Source organism: Euprymna scolopes, chromosome 29 (genome assembly GCF_053919585.1).
Source record: "Euprymna scolopes isolate OS-2025 chromosome 29, ASM5391958v1, whole genome shotgun sequence".
NCBI lineage: Eukaryota > Metazoa > Mollusca > Cephalopoda > Sepiida > Sepiolidae > Euprymna > Euprymna scolopes.
In genome coordinates, this window is record NC_136510.1 from 9,918,513 (window position 1) to 9,938,830 (window position 20,318).

Genomic DNA, 20,318 nt, shown 5'->3' on the forward strand with positions numbered 1-20,318 from the left:
TCATCTAAACTTTCTGTAAATAAAAGTATATATATATATATATATATATATATATATATATATATATATATATATATAAAATGACCTTCTCTGTTTGTCTGAAGAATGGTTTCTACCAAACTCATCTGTTGATTTTTGGTCTACAAATTTCATACTTGATAAATAAGGAATTTGAACCTGTGGAACAAATTCAATTCGGTCTTTAGATTTTAAAAATAGCTGCTAAGGGGGTCAAAATTGAAAAAAGAAAATGGAACTTGGCAGACTTAAAGTGCTCTTTTATGCATGCACAAATATACATTTATATGTTAAACAGTATTATTTTTTAACTTGTTATATGCGTATGGACGTGGCTCAGAGGGTAACAAATAAGACTGGAGAGCTATATGTTCTGGGTTTCGATTCTAGCTGATGGCACCAAAGTCATATTTTTTTTATTTTTACTTTTAAAAATCACTACTATATATTAGGTACAATATAATAATCAATAGAAAGTTCTAAAATAATAAATACGAATTCTGCATAAATTAAAATATCATATTTAAACGTATTTTACGATCGAACAACGCCAGGTGGTCTGCTAGTTATCAATAAAAATTAGATTGTTTTTTTTTTCAACTACAATTGTGTGAGCATTTCTTATTTACTACTAATAGGAAGACCCGATGTTGTTCGGGATTATACGAAGATCATTATTATGTCCTTTTTCAATATTACTTTTTTTCTTTTTTGCTTTTACTAGCTCCTTTTCTTGCACCCTCTAATATGGTCGGAAAAAAAAAAACACTAAAATTTTTGCCAACTTTATCTTGTACATTTTTTTTTTTTTTTTTTTTTTTACATGGGAGTCACCACATCAAGGCCTGAAGGCCACTTGAGGATAAAGGTTAATGAGTGGTCGACTGAGACGATAACGTAGTAATCGATGATGGTGGTGGAAATTGGCTAAAATTAGATTATTTAAGAGGATGGCTCAACAAGAACTTGTTTACTTGAAAACAACGATGTTATAGTCAGCTGGGAAGCAAACCTACAGTATAGAGTTCCACAGGCAGAAACCTACAGTATAGAGTTTCACAGGCAGAAAGTTCTAGAAAAAGAACTTTGTTCATAAAATTTGCGTTTAGATTTAGGCAGATATGGACAGGGGAATATGTTGGCAGCTGTTGCAGCTAGACGACTGTTTGTGGTATAAATTACATTAAAATCAGTATATATGTGTATTGAAAGTTTTAATGGTGATCGACCCTCATAGTTCCCAGGGAAACGGCGAAAATATTCAACACTGCTTCCATTGTCTGCCCTGGTTAAAATTTCATCAAAATATAATATATTGAAAGTTTTAAAGGAGGTCTTACCTTTATAACTTCCTTAACAGGCAATTACAGATTCCGTCCCCACACCGAACAGTTGATATTTGGATGTACTTTTACTTAGTTTTATAATCGTTCTTTCTATAGGAAGCATACACAACCATTGATACACGCAAACACACACACACACACATATATATATATATATATATATATATATATATATATATATATATATATATATATATATATGTATATTGAATATTTATTGAAATAAAATATATAATAGCATAAAATAAAACGAAAATTTAAATTATTTTAAAAATAATTTAATTTAAAAATTAAATCTCCAGAATGCATTTTAATGTTATGTTAATAGTTCAAAAAGAAATACAAAAATGAATGAATTTTTAATCCATTGAAATTTGAAAAAGATTTAGAAGTATTTAAACTGTCGAATGGAAAATTTTTTAAAATCAGATTAAAAATTCTTAGCAAATTTTCATACATTAAAAATTTTGAATGCTTTTTGTATCCAAGAATTTTATGAATAAAAATTAAACAGAAAATAAAACATGAGATTAGCAGCAATTTGATATAGCTTTGTTAGAATTTGGTTCAATTAATAATTTAATGACTAATAAAACAGATATTCAAATCAAAATCCTGTTAAAATAATAATTTAGTATAAAATAAAATAAAATTAGCAGGAAAAACTAAAAACACTAGACAATTAATTTAGTTGAGAAAAAAAGTAAAAAAATTATTTTTTAAAAATATTTTAAAAAACCTCAAACTAATTTAGTAAAATTAACTTTAAAAATCTGGGAAAAAAATAACAATTTTTTTTTTTTTTTTTTTAAATTAGTTTAAACAATTTATAAAAAATAGTAAAAAAAAACATCCTTTAAATATTAGCGGCACAGCAAAAAAAACTTTTAAAAAATAGTAAAAATAAATAAATAAATAAAAATAAAAAGACTTTAAAAATATAAATTAAGTTAAAAAGAACTAAAAAATTATTTTCTAAAAATGTGTTCAAAAAATGTTGTAAAAACTACAAATTAATTTAGTAATAAAACTTTTTAAATCTAGAAATAAAAAGTTATAAAAATTAGTAAAAAAAGGAAGTTCTTTGAATACTGTCAGCATAGTTCAAAAGGGGGAGGGTGACAAAAATGAAAGTAAAAAGACACCCGGACAACGCCGCTACTACACACAATTAATAACCAATATTCTTGAACTCCTGAAGATTAGCAATTTTAATGCGTTTCGTTTGATACAAGGTCTCAAAGCCCCTCAAAGCATCAACTGGTAAGAAAAGAAATCAACGGAGCCGCTAAAATCAACAGAGATTAGACCATTCCTGTACTGATGCTGTCCCTGTTGAATTTGTGGTGGGAGTTGAGTTATGTGCAGTTCTAGGAGGTCCACCCTTCCAGGCTTTGTTTTCTCTTTTTGAGAAGGGGTTAGTTTATGGCTGATCACCTGAGGCGCCCTTACCAGGGAATGCCAACGGGGCTGCCCAGGCATTTTTTGCAGATCAGTGTGCCCCTCCTAGGGGGTGGGCATTGACTTCTCAATCCCACTTTCGGACCCTGGTGTCTAAGTTCTTGGGGTGGGAGAAAACTAAATACTGGTGGGCATACGGATTATTAATATGTAAGCGTTACTTTCTGCCTAAAAATTAAACTCCAGTGTTGACAACGAAAGGACTGGGCAGACTGTCATCCAGAACAAAAAAAAAAAAAAAAAAAAAAAACAAACAAAAAAAAAACAACAACAACCCCACCCCCATATGAAAGAAGCAAAAGGAAAACATAAAATAAAAATAAAGGTAGATTAAATTATAAACTTACCTGAGAAGGCACGTTGTTTCCTCCGTAGGATGGCGGTGGAGGAGGTTGCGAAAAATTGACACCGTCTGCGAACACGTTATCTGGAAGAAAAAAGGAAAAGATTGAAGAGAATGATGATGATGATGATGATGATGATGATGATGATGACACTTGCAGTCAGCGGAAATGCCAGTTGCCGGGACGATACGGGTGGAGTGGTGGCGGGTGTAAGACAAGGGTGGATGTGAAGACGGGGGGGAGGGGTCCGGCTAAAAAGGAAAGGCGGAGGTGACGCTGACAAGAGCCTGCGGTTGATAGAGTGATATAGACACACCCTCTTCTTTTTTTTCCGCAGTATTCACTTTTTTTTTTGGCTCGGTGATGTCCGGGGAAATATAAACGGTGGGGAGCAGAATGACCGCTGAATGTTTAATATGATAATGGTCAATGATGGTCAGTAAAAAAAAAAAGAAAAAGAATATTACATTTATGTTTGCATGTGCATAGATGCACAAGTTGCGCAAAACACAGTCTTGTTAATATATTTTTTTTTTCATCAATATTCACGCATTAACAAGAAAAAGAATGAAAACAACATTCGTATCAACATGTACACACACACAATTATGTATACATGCCTACATAAGTACACATACACGCAAACACATACACAAGTTATATATTACTAAACGACCCGTTGGGTCAGTATATGTTATAGCTAGCTATGAGTATACAGAATTGATGTATAGAAGTACAAGTGACTATACAGAATTGATGTATAAACGAGCAAAAATTGAATGCGAAAACAAACATGGTGACCAGTGAAAATAATATGCAATTTGGCGCGCGCAAAAAATTGAACGCACGCGCGCACGAAAAAAGCAATACAGAATACATAGGATAATAAAGGTCTTAACGCCATTGGCATTAGATTAAATGAAAAATCCTTTATATTTTGGAACTTATGACCCCACCTCCAACCCATTTCTCCTTTCTGCTCCTACTCTTGCCAAACTTGAAAAAAAAAAAAAAAAAAAAAAAAAAAAAAGATGCTAACGATTAAATCCCTCGCTACGTCGCCAAGAAGTGGGTTTCATTTTACGTGAAATTTATATAGGAAAGTGATCCCCCACTCGAAAATGTTAACTTTAATTATTAAAAAAAAAAAAAAAAAAAATACTTTCCTTTATATTATCTTTAAAGGCCGTTGAAACATATTAGCTCCCAAAAAGTAGATTTTGATTTCTTTTTAGGAGGTAAACTATGCGTGGTAAGGTTGTAAAAATAAATAAATAAATAAATAAATAAAAATATTTTTTGAAATATGTAAAACTGGAAATCAGAAACTGGATGGACGGTTTAAACCCCCAAGCAACCAAGCTGATCTGAGTTTTATAATTATATAGATATATAGAGAACTGGCAGGGAGACCCAATGTTGCCTGCCCGAGATTGAATCATGATCAATGAATGTTCCATACTCCCATATTTTTGCCATCGAAATTGGTGAAATCACTCATTTTTTTTAAATCAAATCAAATAATTGCCCCCAAAAAAGTAGATTTTGATTTCTTTTTAGGAGGTAAATTATGCGTGGTAAGGTTGTAAAAAAAAAAAAAAAAAAAAAAAAAAAAATTTTAAATATGTAACTTGATCAAGTAGTTTTTTTTTTTTCGTTTGCTTTGTTTTTTGTTTGAAAACAATTCCAACTTGCAATGAAAAATACAAATAATCATAAATAATTTTTGACACAAAATCGTAGTTTTTTTTTTTTTAAATCAATTTCTAGTTTTAATCATGCACAACTTTAAAAAATATGTAAGTGCACCTAAACAATTGGCACCCCCTTACAATTTTTTTCTTTTCATCTTTTTTCAACTATTTCTGTAGATTGGAGACTAAGCTACCAGATTTTTTTTTTAATTAAAAAAAAATAAATAAATATTTAAAGTTTGGAAGGGGGTCCAGTTTTACAAAGAACGTCCCCTATTTTTAAAACCTATTTACAGCCTCAATTTGACGTTACCTCATTAAGCCCCCCCCCCTGCCATTATTATTATTATTTTGTTTTCTTTTTATTTTACGACTTTTCACTTTGAGAAATGTTCGATCTGCCACCCAGCCCCGACATTATTTTTATTTATTTACAACTTTTTAAAAGGTGTTTTTGCATTTAACGATCCATGCTATTTTTTTAATAGTACTAGTCTACCCATTGACCCTTAAAGTGTAGAATGAAAAATGTTCAAAATAAAAAGTGATTTGGAGATTATATTGTCTTTTATTGTCTTAAGAAAACATTTTTATTAAAAAAATAAAACTCAGGAAGCCTCCAGAGCACTACTGCAAGCATCAATTAAAATTAAGGAGGCCCTACTAAAAACAAGTTTCTACCTCCTCTCTCCTTGAACAGAAAATATTTTTTAAGTAAGGACTGAAAAAATAAATTGTCTGAATCCACAGGAGCGCTACTAAAAGCAGTAAATATGGTTACAAATATGATTATAGTTATATATTGTATATTTATATTTAAATCAGTTTTTTTTTTTTTTTTTACTCAACGAGATGAAATTATATTTAAGGAAAACACATTAAAATAAGTTAGAATAAAAAAATATTGTTGACCTTGTGTATGCTTTGAATAGCAGCACTGGCTTTTAATATCGGACTTAAGACGGCCATGGAATAGGTAAGCAGACAAACTTTTTGAAACTGGAAATCAGAAACTGGATGGACCAAGCTGATCTGAGTTTTATAATTATATAGAACAATAGAGAACTAGCAGGGAGACCCAACGTTGCCTGGCCGAGATTGAATCATGATCAATGAATGTTCCATACTCTCATATTTTTGTCATCGAAATTGGTGAAATCACTCATTTTTTAAAATCAAATAAAATAATTGCCTGCTCTAGTTGGGGACCCATCATGGTGCACTGGGAGTAAGGTTCACATGCCTCCCCGCAATAACTTAGTTGACAATACATTGTAGTCTGCATTGCACTGTAGAGAAATTACTGTTGATTTTATAAAATTACTTTTTTATATTAATGACGGCTTGAATTAAAGTTTAAAATGCAAAAGTCAAGTATCATGAATCAATTGTGCTCTAAACAAAAACATTCATTTCGAACGCACCTGTGTCATATCAAAGAACCTACTGTTGATGTTATGTGCCAGACCTTTCGGCTTCAGTGGTAATAAAATTTTAAATGCACCTGTGATGTTAGATTTTATAAGGTCAAAATCGCCAATTCCTTCTTTCACTGGATTTTTTTTTTTTCGATTATTAACTATCTTAGAACACCGCCAGATACATAAAAATGGACCCAGCCATTGCGGAGTCTACAGGGAACTCACAAACACATAGACAATGTTCCTTTTATATAATAGTAGAAATAAAAATAAAGATAAGCAATAAAGTTACAAGGGAATTTTATTATATTACCAGGTCAATAAGGATTATAAAAAAAAGGAAATACGGCATGGCATTTCGAAACTAAATGCTTCTCATCAGAAGAAAAGAAAAAATCGGCTGTATATAAAAGTCTAAAAAGACAACGACTTCAAAAACACTGAACTGAAACGGTGAATTTAGACGAGAAATTATATATATATATATATATATATATATATATATATATTTACTAGCTGAAGTACCTAGCGTTGCCAGGTTGTATTTGATATATTTGAATATTTCATCCTCATACGTAAGTATCTTATTGATTAAACGAAACATCAATTCTTTTTCCATATCCCCCATGAGATAGGAGCAGTAGGTGTGTTTTAAGAGCCAAGTTCGTCCAAGGATGGAGTACTTTTGCCACATCTGGGCAGGAGCTGCTAGAAAGGACTTATCCTGCCTTGATAGAGTTCAAAATAGATTTCGGAGCCTCGTAGGAGATGTCCTTTTTTTCTTTCCTGCAACCTCTTTCTCACAGAAGAGATGTTGCGAGTTTGTCTTTGCTTTATCGTTATTTTCATGGCAAGTGCTCGACTGAGCTTCAATCTATGGTCCCCCCTTGCCAAACTTTCACAAGAAACACTCGTCTAGCTGAAAACACTATCAATAAGTCCCCCCCACTCTTTATCAGTGTCTAATCCTAAACGTAGATTCCATGAACAAAGCTTCTTTCTTAGAAGTGCACCGCTGTGGAACTGTCTTCCGTTTTCCTGCTTTCTAGCTGACTAAAATGGTTGTCTTAAAGTCCAACGTAAACAAGTTCTTGATAAGCCATTCTACTTAAGTTAACAAATTTACTGAATTTCCATTACTGACAATTACTATATTTTCCAATTGACTACTGTACACTCTTTAACTCTTATCCTCGAGTGGCCCCTGGGCCTTGATAAGTGGTGATGCATATGTAAAAAAAAAAAAAAAAAGGTCTCGCCAGTAGCACTAATCCTGTTTTCTTGTTTAATCTTTTAGTCCTTCTTTCAAAATATGCAAGAATTTATATATTAATACAATAGCCCTCTTTATTCTGCCCGCCGTAAAATATGTTTAAATAAAAGTAAAAATCATGCAAATATTAGCATTTATTAATACGGAATATGGTAGCAAAACTTAAAAAAAAAAAAAAAAAAAAAAAATTACTTCATACCACCAGCTAGAATTGAAACCAAAATATTTTGCATCCCAGTCGCATGCTCTATTTTCATTTCAGTCAATTCACATGCCTCCTCGCAGTGACTTAGTCCACAATACATTGTATTCCTACATTGCACTGTAGAGAACCTACTATTGATTTTATAAAATTATTTTTATCTATAATGGTTTGAATTAGTACAATGGGGAAAGGAGTGGCTGGTTACTTTTAATGCATCTAAAACCAAGCTTCTCTCTTTACATCATCAACATTCTGATCCACATCTGGCATCAACTGAAATGAATGGCTCTCGTCTTTAGGAGGCCTCAAGTTTTGACAAGCTTCTGGGCTTGACCTTTACTCCTGATCTTAAATGGAACACGTACATCAAATCTGCTGCCAAGGCCGCTGGAAAAATGGTGGGATCTTTCTATCGATCCGGTAAATATCTCACTGCTGATGCTATTCTCTATCTATATAAGAGCCAGGTACGTCCAAGGATGGAATATTGTTGCCACATCTGGGCAGGAGCTGCTAGAAAGGACTTGTCCTGCCTTGATAGAGTTCAAAATAGACTTCGTAGCCTCGTAGGAGATGTCCTTTTCTCTTCCTTGCAACCTCTATCTCACAGAAGAGATGTTGCGAGTTTGTCTCTGATGTATCGTTATTTTCATGGAAGGTGTTCAACTGAGCTTCAATCTATGGTCCCCCCTCGCCAAACTTTCACAAGAAACACTTGTCTAGCTGTACACACTATCAATAATTCCCCCCACTCTTTATCTGTGCCTAAACCTAAACGCAGATTCCATGAACAAAGCTTCTTTCTTAGAACTTCACGCCTGTGGAATTGTCTTCCGTTTTCCTGCTTTCCGGCTGACTACAATATGGTTGTGTTCAAGTCTAACGTAAATAAGTTCTTGATGAGCCGTTCTATATAAGTTATCAAATTTACCAAATTTTCATTACTAATGATTACTATATTGTCCAATGTCTACTGTTCACTCTTTAACCCTTATCCTTGAGTGGCCTCTTGGCTTTGATAAGTGGTGATGCCTATTTAAAAAAAAAAAAAAAAAAAAAATTAAACTTAAAAATGCAAATATCAAGTATCATGGTTCAATTGTGCTCTAAACAAAAACATTTCAAAAGCGCCCTGTCATATAAAAGAGCCTAATGTTGATTTTATATGCCCGGAATTTCTACTTGTGTGGTAATAAAACTTCTCAAATGCACCTGTGAAATTAGGCTGTATAAGGCATTAACTTTAGTCAAAATCGCCTGTTCCATTTTTTCAATTTTTTTTACTACATATATATATATACTAGCATTTCAGCTTGGCGTTGCCCGGGTATTTGGAGGTGTATGTTGAGCAAAAAAAAAAAAAGAAAAAAAAAGGGCAATTATTTTAACTTTGATCCCTATTATGACACCGTAATATTTATTGTTTGGGACTCATATCAAGTTATAAACTTAGATCCATGTCCAAGGAACCTATATCTAAAATTGCAAGTGTTTAGACCCAAAATTGGTAGAGGAGTTTAGTAGAGTTCTCAAAGGTGAAATTGTTAAACTTTGATCACTTAACAGCCAAATTTCTAGCCGAAAATAGATTACAAAGATTTTCCCAAATCTCAAGTATGTACACTGGAAATTGACTGAGTTATTGCGTAGGGAAATGTACACACACAGACACAGATAGATATGTGTCCGTGTGCATGTGTGTGTGGTATGTATGTATGGCTGGGATTATTGATCTGATAGGCTGCATGAAAAGTATAGAGTATAACGAACTAGGAATTGAGATGCGTCAAATCTTGCATTGGCAATTAGATGCGTATCACTTTGATGCCATCTACATTTCAATCTGGAAGAAAATTAACAATTCCCTCACTTTCCAGCAACAATATAATTGACACGAGATAATGATGACGAGAATTACAGCAAATCCTTCAGACCTTTTAAAGATAAAGACAAGAATTCCCTTATTCTAAAGACAAGAATAACCTGAATAAATCTGTTTCGTCAGTATTGTTGGGACGATTAATCGGAATCGGAAAAATGAGAACTTTTTGGTGTATCAAAATCAGTATTGGAAGTAAAATTGTGCCTATTTTCCGATAATTTTTATTAGGTGCTTCTATATTATACAAACTAAACAAAATATTGAATTTCAAGTAAAACAAATGGCGCCTACATAATGGCCATGTCGCAAATAGTAACATATCCAAAAATTATGGAAAACGATAAGATAGAAAAATAATTATTAATGAAAACTGTTTTTGATAAAGTTCAGATGGTGAGTAATTTTTTTTTTTTTTTTGGACATAGGCATCACCACTTATCAAGACCCAGAGACCACTCGAGGATAAGGGTTAAGAGATTACAGTAGTCAATTGGACAATATAGTAATTGTTAGAATGGAAATTTGGTAGATTTGTTAACTTAAGTTGAACGGCTCATCAAAAACTTGTTTACATTGGACTTGATGATAATCAGATTGTAGTCAGCTGGAAAGCAAGAAAACGGAACACAGTTCCACAGGCGTGCAGTTCTAAGAAAGAAGCTTTGTTCATGGAATATACGTTTATGTTTAGGCACAGATAAAGAGTGGGGGGGGGTAAATATTGATAGCGTTTTCAGCTAGACGAGTTTCTTGCAAAAGTTTGGCGAGGGGTAACCATAGATTGAAGCTCAGTCAAGCACTTGCTATGAAAATAACGATAAAGCAGAGAAAAACTTGCAACATCTCTTCTGTGAGATAGAGGTTGCAGGGAAGAGAAAAGGACATTCCCTATGAGGCTCTGAAATCTATTTTGAACTCTATCAAGGCAGGATAAGTCCTTTCTAGCAGCTCCTGCCCAGATGTGGCAACAATACTCTATCCTTGGACGTACTTGGCTCTTATATAGATAGGGAATTGCATCAGTAGTCAGATATCTACTGGACCAATAGAGGGATCCCACCATTTTTCCAGTGGCCTTGGCAACAAATTTGATGTACATGTTCCATTTAAGATCAAGAGTAAAGTCAAGCCCAGAATCTTGTCAAAACATGAGGCCACCCCAAGATGAAAGCCATTTATTTCAATTGATGCCAGATGGGGATCAGAGCGTTGATGATGTAAAAATAAAAGCTTGGTTTTAAATGCATTAAAAGTAACCAGCCACTCCTTTCCCCATTGTACCACATGCTCAAGATCAGAAGAGAGAGAATCAGAGAGAACTTGGTCGTTTACAGTCCTAGATGTGTTACCGTAGATGGTAGTGTCATCAGCATAAATGTCTACGAATGATGTAAGTATGTGTTTTGGGAGATCATTAATGTAGATCAGGAAGAGAGTTGGGCCCAGGATGGACCCCTGGTGGACTCCAGCATTAATACTGTGAGCTTCTGATTACTGCCCATCAACTACTACTTATATGAACCTATCAGAGAGAAATGATTTAATAATTAAGACATTTTCAGCTATACCATAACCTTAACGTATTTAAATTTGAGTTCAGCACCATGCAAAACTACTAAATAGACATACACAGAAAATTTTGGACAAATATGGTAAAATAGTCCCAAAAATGGAGTGTTTTTATTAATCCTAAAAGAGTCCCTGGGGCACACCCAAGAGTTAGCGTGAAGTATAGACAAACAAAATTATATAGAAACTTTTCAGAAAGTTTTATAAAAATCCAAAGCATCGATTTTTCTTTAATAAGCACAAAACTGTCAATTTTAGACATTTTAACCCAAAAGGCACCGCTGAGGGAGCACCCGGAGTTTTCCAGGAAAATCTGTTCTGTTATTTTTTTATGCATATCATGTTTAATGTTTGTGCAAAATTTCCAAAAATTCCAAGAAAAGTGCGGACAGACAAACGGACAAGGGTGAATTTACAGGTCCACTCTCCTTTTGTCGGAGGACCAAAAAAATATATAGATAATGATATATTATATCGTCAGCAAATTAAAATCATAAGAGTATGATTCCGAGTATATTTTAGAGCACCCAAAGACATCACAAGATAAATTCCAAAATGAAATTTGTCAAAGACGTGGAAAATTAAAGCATTACTTACCATTTGTTTGGCTTGTGGCCATATTAATTGGTGAAGCAGGAGGTGGAGGGAATGTATCCTCTCCTATACTGCTGTGGGAGGTGCGTGGGGTGGTCCCGTAGCCCAGACTGTTTCGGTTAATGATATCAGGCATTTGAATGCCGGCAGGCACCGTAGTTTGTGGATTGGACAGGCGTTGTGATAGGGGTCGGTCAGGAACTGCTGGAAACAAATGAAAAATAAAATACTAATTATCCCTTAAATAAAAGCAATGTATGCACAGATGGATTTTCACCGAAAATTTTAGTAAAAATTAAAAAATAATTACTATGAACCGTTGAAATTTGTTATGTATATTAAATATTTATTAAAAAAGAACTTTTGCAATTTATAAGCATGAAAGTCTTTTGTAATTTTAAAGCATTTGTAAAAAGCCTTTTGCAACTTGAAAGCATTTATAGAAGACTTAAAATATTAAAGCATTTATAAAAAGCCTTTTGAACTTTTAAAGCATTTTTGTAACCCTTTGAAAATTTCCAAACATTGATGAAACCCTTTGGAAATTTCCAAACATTGATGAAACCCTTTTGGAAATTTCCAAACATTGATGAAACCCTTTTGGAAATTTCCAAACATTGATGAAACCCTTTGGAAATTTCCAAACATTGATGAAACCCTTTTGGAAATTTCCAAACATTGATGAAACCCTTTTGGAATTATGCCGTCAATTTTTTTAAAAGCTTGAATAGATTACAAAATAATCCTGTTTAACTGACTTTTTGCCCATTTGTTGTGTAAGAAATAACTACTGAGCTCAACACACGAAACGTTTTGAACATTTTGTTTTGTGTCATGTTGATTATGTTTGTTTTACGTTTAATTTGTTTCGTTTCTCATGTAATTGGAATTTTGATGAATTAGAGTTAAAAAAATAAAAACTTTTTTATATACATTCACATATATATATATATATATATATATATATATATATATATATATATATATATGTATAAGTGAACGTGTCTGTGTACATTTTCCTACGCAATAACTGTCAATTTTTAGTCCACAGACTCGGACTTTGATATACAGGGTACTGAGATTTGGGAAAATCGATGTAATCGGTTTTGGGCCAGAAATTTGGCGATTAAGGGGTCAAAGTTAAACCTTTGAGAACTCTACCAAACTCCTCCAACAATTTTGGGTCTAAGCACTTGAAATTTTAGATATAGGTTCCTTGGACATGGATCTAACTTAATAACTTGATTTGAGCCCAAAACAATAAATGTTAAGGGGTCATAATAGCGGTCAAAGTTTTTAAAAAATTGACCTCTGTGATCTCTTCCAAATTACTCAGACAATTTCTGTTCTAAATATTTGAAATTTTACATAAAGGGTATTCAGAGATAGGGCAAGCTTTTTCATCAGTTTGGGTCGAAAATTTTTAGTTACCAATATATAAATGTATGTCTGTTTGCATGTCTGCCTTAAACTTTCAATAGAGGCAACGGATTTTACCAAGATCAGTATCGTTTTAAAGTTCGATCTTTCATACGAAAAATATCAAAAAATTGGCTAAAAACATTAATATCTTCCCCTTCAACTAGCCACTTTTCTACAGGGGGGGGGGTCACTTTTTTCGCCGTTATTTTTTAAAGTTATCCTCTCCTTTAGATTGTCTAGCCTTAGTTTAAAAAAATGTTGCTTCTGGTTTGGCGTTGGTCGTAACAGCATAAACGTTAGGTTTTTCCCCGTTCTTTTCCTCCATTACGGTACTGGTTCGAGCCTGCCTTCCTACTACCACTTTTTTTTTTTTTGCTCAACATACACATCCAAACACCCGGGCAACGCCGGGCTGAAATGCTAGTATATATATATATATATATATATATATATATATATATATAAAAGTGAATGTGTCTGTGTACATTTCCATACCCAATAACTCTGTCAATTTTAAGTCTACAGACTCGAAATTTAATATACAGTGTACTGAGATTTGGGAAAAACTTCGTAATCAATTTTGGCCAGAAATTTAGCTGTTAAGGGGACAAAATTCAATGATTTGACCTTTGAGAACTCTACCAAACTCCTCCGACAATTTTGGGTCTAAGCACTTGAAATTTTAGATATAGGTACCTTGGACATGGATCTAACTTAATAACTGGATTTGAGCCCCAAACAATAAATGTTAAGGGGGTCATAATATGGGTCAAAGTTAAAAAAATTGACCGCTTTTTTTTTTTTTGCTCAACATACACCTCCAAACACCCGGGCATCGCCGGGCTGTAATGCTAGTATAATTATAAAACTCAAATGATTTTGTAATGGGTGTTGTAACCCAACATCCGGTTTATGAGTTCTGGTTGTGCATATGTACACAAACGTAAACCCATAACAGTGTAAATAATTAAGTCGACAATAAAACCTATTGTTTTACTGTGTACGTTTTCAGCATTCCAATTATTTTTTTCACGTTTAAATTATCCAAATAAACAATTGTTAATACTTTCTTCTTTTTTTTTTACATCGTTCATTTCCGCATTGTCTAAATTAGTTTTATTGACCTTATTATTAACATATAAATTAAATACTCGACCCAATAGGTCATGAATGTTTGTTTAAAATAAATGAAAAAAAAAGTTATTTTATTTTCATTTTCTATTTAAAAAGCCATTCTAAACATGGGGAGAGCGTTTTTAACTATTCTGTACTTTCAACTAACAATCTCCTTTCAAAATGATATATAAAAATTTTAATTCAACTTTAAGTATTACGGTATCTGTTCAGCGCACATTTACCTATAAGTACGACAACCCACTTATAATTCAATGGCTGTAAGTTTTTTTGTTTTTTTTTAAATAAACAATTATAAACAGAACGACTCACAGAAATCTATCTATATTCTTTTTTCATTTTAATATACTTTCATAGGAATGTTTCTGTTATGTGTCACGTTCATACATTAATATAACATACTGACCCAATGGGTCACGGGTAGTCTAGTATATATATATATATATATATATATATATATATATATATATATATATGTGTGTGTGTGTGTGTGGTTATGTTGAGAGTAATTGGTATTTTTTAAGGTATCAGAATCCGTATCAGAACCGGAGAAAATTGTGCCTACTTTCCGATGCCAAAAATGATACTTATAATTTATTATTTAGTTTGTTTTTTGTTAATAACTTAATTTTCCATTATTGCTAATAAAGATAAAATGGTAAACGTGTATTTGTTTTAACCTACAAACAAATATAAAATCTATAGATCACCCACACAAATGTATTTTTACGTTAATGAAAATATATCACATAGATTTTTACGTTAATGAAAATATATCACATAGATTTTCACGTTAATGAAAATATATCACATAGATTTTCACGTTAATGAAAATATATCACATAGATTTTTACGTTAATGAAAATATATCACATAGATTTTCACGTTAATGAAAATATATCACATAGATTTTCACGTTAATGAAAATATATCACATAGATTTTCACGTTAATGAAAATATATCACATAGATTTTCACGTTAATGAAAATATATCACACAGATTTTTACGTTAATGAAAATATATCACATAGATTTTTACGTTAATGAAAATATATCACATAGATTTTTACGTTAATGAAAATATATCACATAGATTTTCACGTTAATGAAAATATATCACATAGATTTTCACGTTAATGAAAATATATCACATAGATTTTCACGGTAATTAAAAAAAAAAAAACAACAACTCTAAAGCTAAATATTTAGTGATTTTAAAAGAATTGGAATCTAATTATTTCAGAATAGGGAAAAACTTTGGAATTGTCCCATATATATATATATATATATATATATATATATATATATATATATACATATATATATATATATATATATATATATTAGCATACCGACCGGCGTTGCCCAGTCGTAAAATCTGCATAAATATTATATTTTAATTCATAAAGAAACTAAGACATGTGCATGCAAGTCTTGTTTTTTTTCTAAACAGTTCACTACTCATAAGTAAAAACAAAATACTCAAGCTGAGATCGAAACCAAAACCTAAAGTGAGTCAAGTACGATAATCATTAAGCCAACTTGACATGATCTTTGAAAAGTGTTTTCAAATCGCTTCTTCATCTTTCAGTTGCTTACATTGCCAGAAGATGCTGGCGTGAAATTGCCAGAGATGTGGTTTTAAACTAGATAAGTACCAAAATAAAAATTCATGCAGTCTACAAGGATTTCTTAGTTAACGGAGAACAGAAAAAAAATCAAATATGAAAACAGACAGCACACTTTGCTTCTAACGAAAACTCAAGTCTATTGGTCTGTCACACTTTACATCTGAAATAACATTAAAAAAAATGCATTTTGTTGGTCTTTACGTAACAATTTAGAAATAATATTTTCACCACAGAACTGGTTTTATTATATGTACTAGTTATATTGAAACGGTTAGCTCCCCAAAAATGACTGCTAAATAATAAAATCAAATCATTATTTCCAGAGTGACTTCCGTCTAGTGGTAGGGTCAAAAAAGATGTGTTTTGTAAGAAACAAATAAAATCAAAAAGTGTTTCTTAAAAAAACAAAAACAGATGACAAATTAGTACGGCAGCGTAATTTGTCCTGTCGCTGTTTAGAAAATCAAACAGAATTAGTCGATAAAATTTAGCAGTCATTTTGGGAGCCAATTGCTTCAATATAACTGATGTGAGAATATGACTGTCTATCATACTTTAAGTTTAAAATAGAATTTTCATCAGACTGTCACGATTAAGTTTGAAACAAAATTTTCGTCAGTCTGTCACAATTAAGTTTGAAATAGAATTTCTGTCACAATTAAGTTTGAAATAGAATTTTCATCAGACTGTCACATTTAAGTTTGAAATAGAATTTTCATCAGGCTGTCACGATTAAGTTTGAAACAGAATTTTTATCAGGCTGTCACGATTAAGTTTGGAGCAGAATTTTCGTCAGTCTGTCACAGTTAAGTCTGAAATAGAATTTTCATAGTTTAATGCAGCGATTGCATGGAAACCTCTTGAAATGCGTCGTTCTTTTTGTTAAGCATCGTTTTTATCATTTGCATCTTGTTCAGTGTAAAGATGAAGCAATAAAAGGATGCGGAAGATGTTTAGATTTGGTCTCCAATAACGCCAAGATTTCACTTCTGTAATGCACGAGGAAACGGCAAGCTGGATCCGAACCAATGGAACGAATGATGGAATAAATGAACGAACAAAGAAGGACACTACTCTTACTACATGTTGCGTTGCACATTAGCAACACCGAACCCTCGTTTGTAAACAATGAGATTCAGCATTTAAAGAAATCTCATTCACATTCAACCAATAATAACTACAATAGCCTTGAAACATAGTCAATATATATTTCATACGACAATAAACCAATAATATTAAACAGTTTTATTACAGCCCAAGCCTTACACTATAAAGCTATTGGAAAAATTTTGTTTTATTATTTATATTTGAAATATATATATATATATATATATATATATATATATATATATATATATATATATAAAATTTATTGCTGTGAGTCCAGAATGAATTTACATATTGTTTCCGCGAGGAAGATATCCTCTGAAGATGAGGAGGGATCCAACCATCTTCGTCAGAATTCATAGATGGAGTCCATATACTGCTTTGGCTACACATTGAGCACTCTCGTCCGGTTCTTTTCACCACTGAAGAAATATATATATATATATATATATATATATATATATATATATAATTATTTTTAATACCAACAGATGCTGTTGGCATTAAACATTATTTCCTCCTTCAGGAATCATCAGTGCAGCAAGTTATGATTGCCGCTGGTCGTGAGATTCTAACCCCGCAACAAGGCCTTCTCTTTCTCCATTTGCAAGGACCATAACCACAGGACAAACATCAATCGCAACGATATTCAAGTGAGCTTAAACATATATAAAAGTATAAACGTTACTGTCGATCTGTAGTGATCAAGCGACTGAGAGGTTGCGATCTCACACATAGGCTGACTGACTTTTCATTTAGTGTTCAACAGTTAAGAAACATGTTTCTTATATATATATTTGTTTTGAGAGAGGTGGTGTTTGATCCACACTGCTAGAGAGCCATAATATACCGTTTTGTTTTTAAATCCCTGAAACAGTGTTTCATGGTAAACAACTGATGATCCCTTTAAGAACATTGGTACTATTGTTGGTTCATGTAAGTAAAACTATTGAGCGACGTAGGAGATTAATTGACTTACTGACAAAATAATGTTCCAACGAAGGACATTTGTTTTTAGTTTTAAAAGAAACTTCCAAGACAATGCTTATATATATATATATATATATATAACTTTAAAAAATACCTTGCGAGGATGCGACAAAGGTAAAATAGTTTTGCTTGTTTTCTTTTCCTTTTAAGGTAAATGTTTTCCATAATGTTCTATTGTTAAAGTGTTTTTTATTCAATAAGTCTGAAGAAAGGCTGTTCATGTGAAAATTTTCAAACGTCATAATGTTTGAATTTGTCCAAATGGTCTTGAAACAATTGTAACGAACAATGAAATACACTTTTTGTTGCTACCAATTCCTTTTTTGGAGTCTTGATTTTGTTAAAACAATATATGAATGCTGAATTATGAAATCTGATAATTTTGTAGCTTACAGTTTAAGTCATCTCTTTTTGGCTTAAAATTTATTGGTATATGAACGATAACTGAATTATATGAACCCAGTAAAATTCGGAATACTAGAAATAATATATATATATATATATATATATATATATATATATATATATAAGAATTGTTTGCCTGAGGAACAGTCTCTACTAAACTCCTTTGTCAATTTTTGGTCTACTGACTTGAAAATTGATATATAGGGGATTTGGGCCTGTAAAAGAATTTTGATTTTGTCTGTAGCCGATAAAAATAGCAGCCAAGTGGTCAAAATTGAAAAAAAAAAAAAAAAGAAAAGAAACTTGGCAGGAGTAAGTTGACTAAACATGTTATTTCTATGTATGCGCAAATATACATTTATAATATATGTTAAAGTTAGTTAAATTTTAACGTTTTCTAATCCATCTGATGATAGCTCAAGCAGTAACAACTAAGGCTGGAGGACTAAATGTTTTAGTTTCGATTCTAGCTAAATAAAACATTTAGCATTCCAGCTGAGAGATAGGTAAGAAAAATTTAATATTAAACAACTTGAAGAAATGAAATGATTTGGGGCATGCGCAGAAAGAAGTAAAAATATGTCGACAAATTAAAAGTAACATTTTTGCATTTCCACTTGCCGATATATGTATATATGCATGCGTTATTCATACATCCTAACAAAGATTTAACTCGTTATAAACCATACCATCCTTATTGTCTGATTATTATTTCCTGTTAGTTTCAGTGTTATGTTACCAGTAGTTGAAAAATTTATTGGTTAAATATGTACACATAAATCTACTGTTATATTTATATAGATGTAAAGCATGTTATCACCCTTGCTGGTCTTTTTTTTTTTTGTAGATGATTATTGGGCTGAACAAAAAAAGTTTGATATGTCAACTTAAATACTATTTGGGTTTGACTTTAAAAATCTGATAAGATAACTTGATAATGGAGATTGTTTAGAAGTTATGCTATGAGGTGCTTGCAATAAGTGTCCAGACTCTTTGTACAGGCATTTACAATTGTTGTGAATTCTTGAAAATTCAGTATGTTATTGCTATACATCTTATGAGATGACTGACCAATTTTCATGATTTCAGGTTCAAATGAACAGCTACAGCAGGAATTGGAATACGCTCTACCAAAGCCTGATTGTCACAGCAGGTGAATTTAAAAAAATGCAATCTGGATATAAGGACACTTTAAAAGAACGATATGCAATGAAATTCTGTTTTAAACTTGGAAAAAATGCCACAGAAACGTATGGAATGCTTCAGACTGCTTTTGGACCATCTTGCATGAATCGAACATCAGTTTTTAAGTGACATAAGAAATTCAAAGAAGGCAGGGAGTCTGTGAGGAAGGAGGAGATGTGAAGTCAGAACATGAGCTGATTGGCCAAATAAAAAATTTCATGGATAAGGATCGTCGTGTGTCTATAGAGACAATATATGCACAGTTTGATGTCAGTGTGGGAACTGTACACACAATTATTTGTGAGGAATTGAAGATGTGGAAGATTTGCATTTGTGCAAATCTTCATTCACAGCTCCATACACAACTCCATACTTAACACAGAATGTTTGACCAAGATGGGCATCAATACAGTTCCTCACCCTCCCTATAGTCCAGACCTTGCTCCCTGTGACTTTTGGTTGTTACCTAAACTCCAGAAAAATCCTAGAATCTGTCATTATAAAACAATTGAGGAGATGAAAGAGGCTGTCATGAGGGTCATTGGGCCTTCCAGAAGTTGTTGGAATGGTACAACAAGTGCATTGCAGTTGGAGGAGATTACTTTGAAGGAGACGAAAGTTTCATGTGTGTATTAT

The 20,318-nt window shown here is 32.3% G+C and overlaps 1 protein-coding gene across 5 annotated transcripts in view; it reads right to left on the minus strand.

The window, feature by feature from the left end:
- LOC145252478 (caskin-2-like) overlaps positions 1-20,318 on the minus strand; it is a 969,745-nt gene that overhangs the window by 221,638 nt on the left and 727,789 nt on the right. For 3 of the 5 annotated variants that reach the window (XM_080111904.1, XM_080111903.1, XM_080111901.1), the window contains 2 exons: positions 11,811-12,011; positions 3,173-3,252 (listed from right to left, as the gene is read on the minus strand). In XM_080111904.1, coding sequence (XP_079968030.1) covers positions 3,173-3,252; positions 11,811-12,011 — 281 coding nt within the window. The remainder of the gene's footprint in view (positions 1-3,172; positions 3,253-11,810; positions 12,012-20,318) is intronic. The other 2 variants (XM_080111905.1, XM_080111902.1) reach the window with 1 other exon arrangement.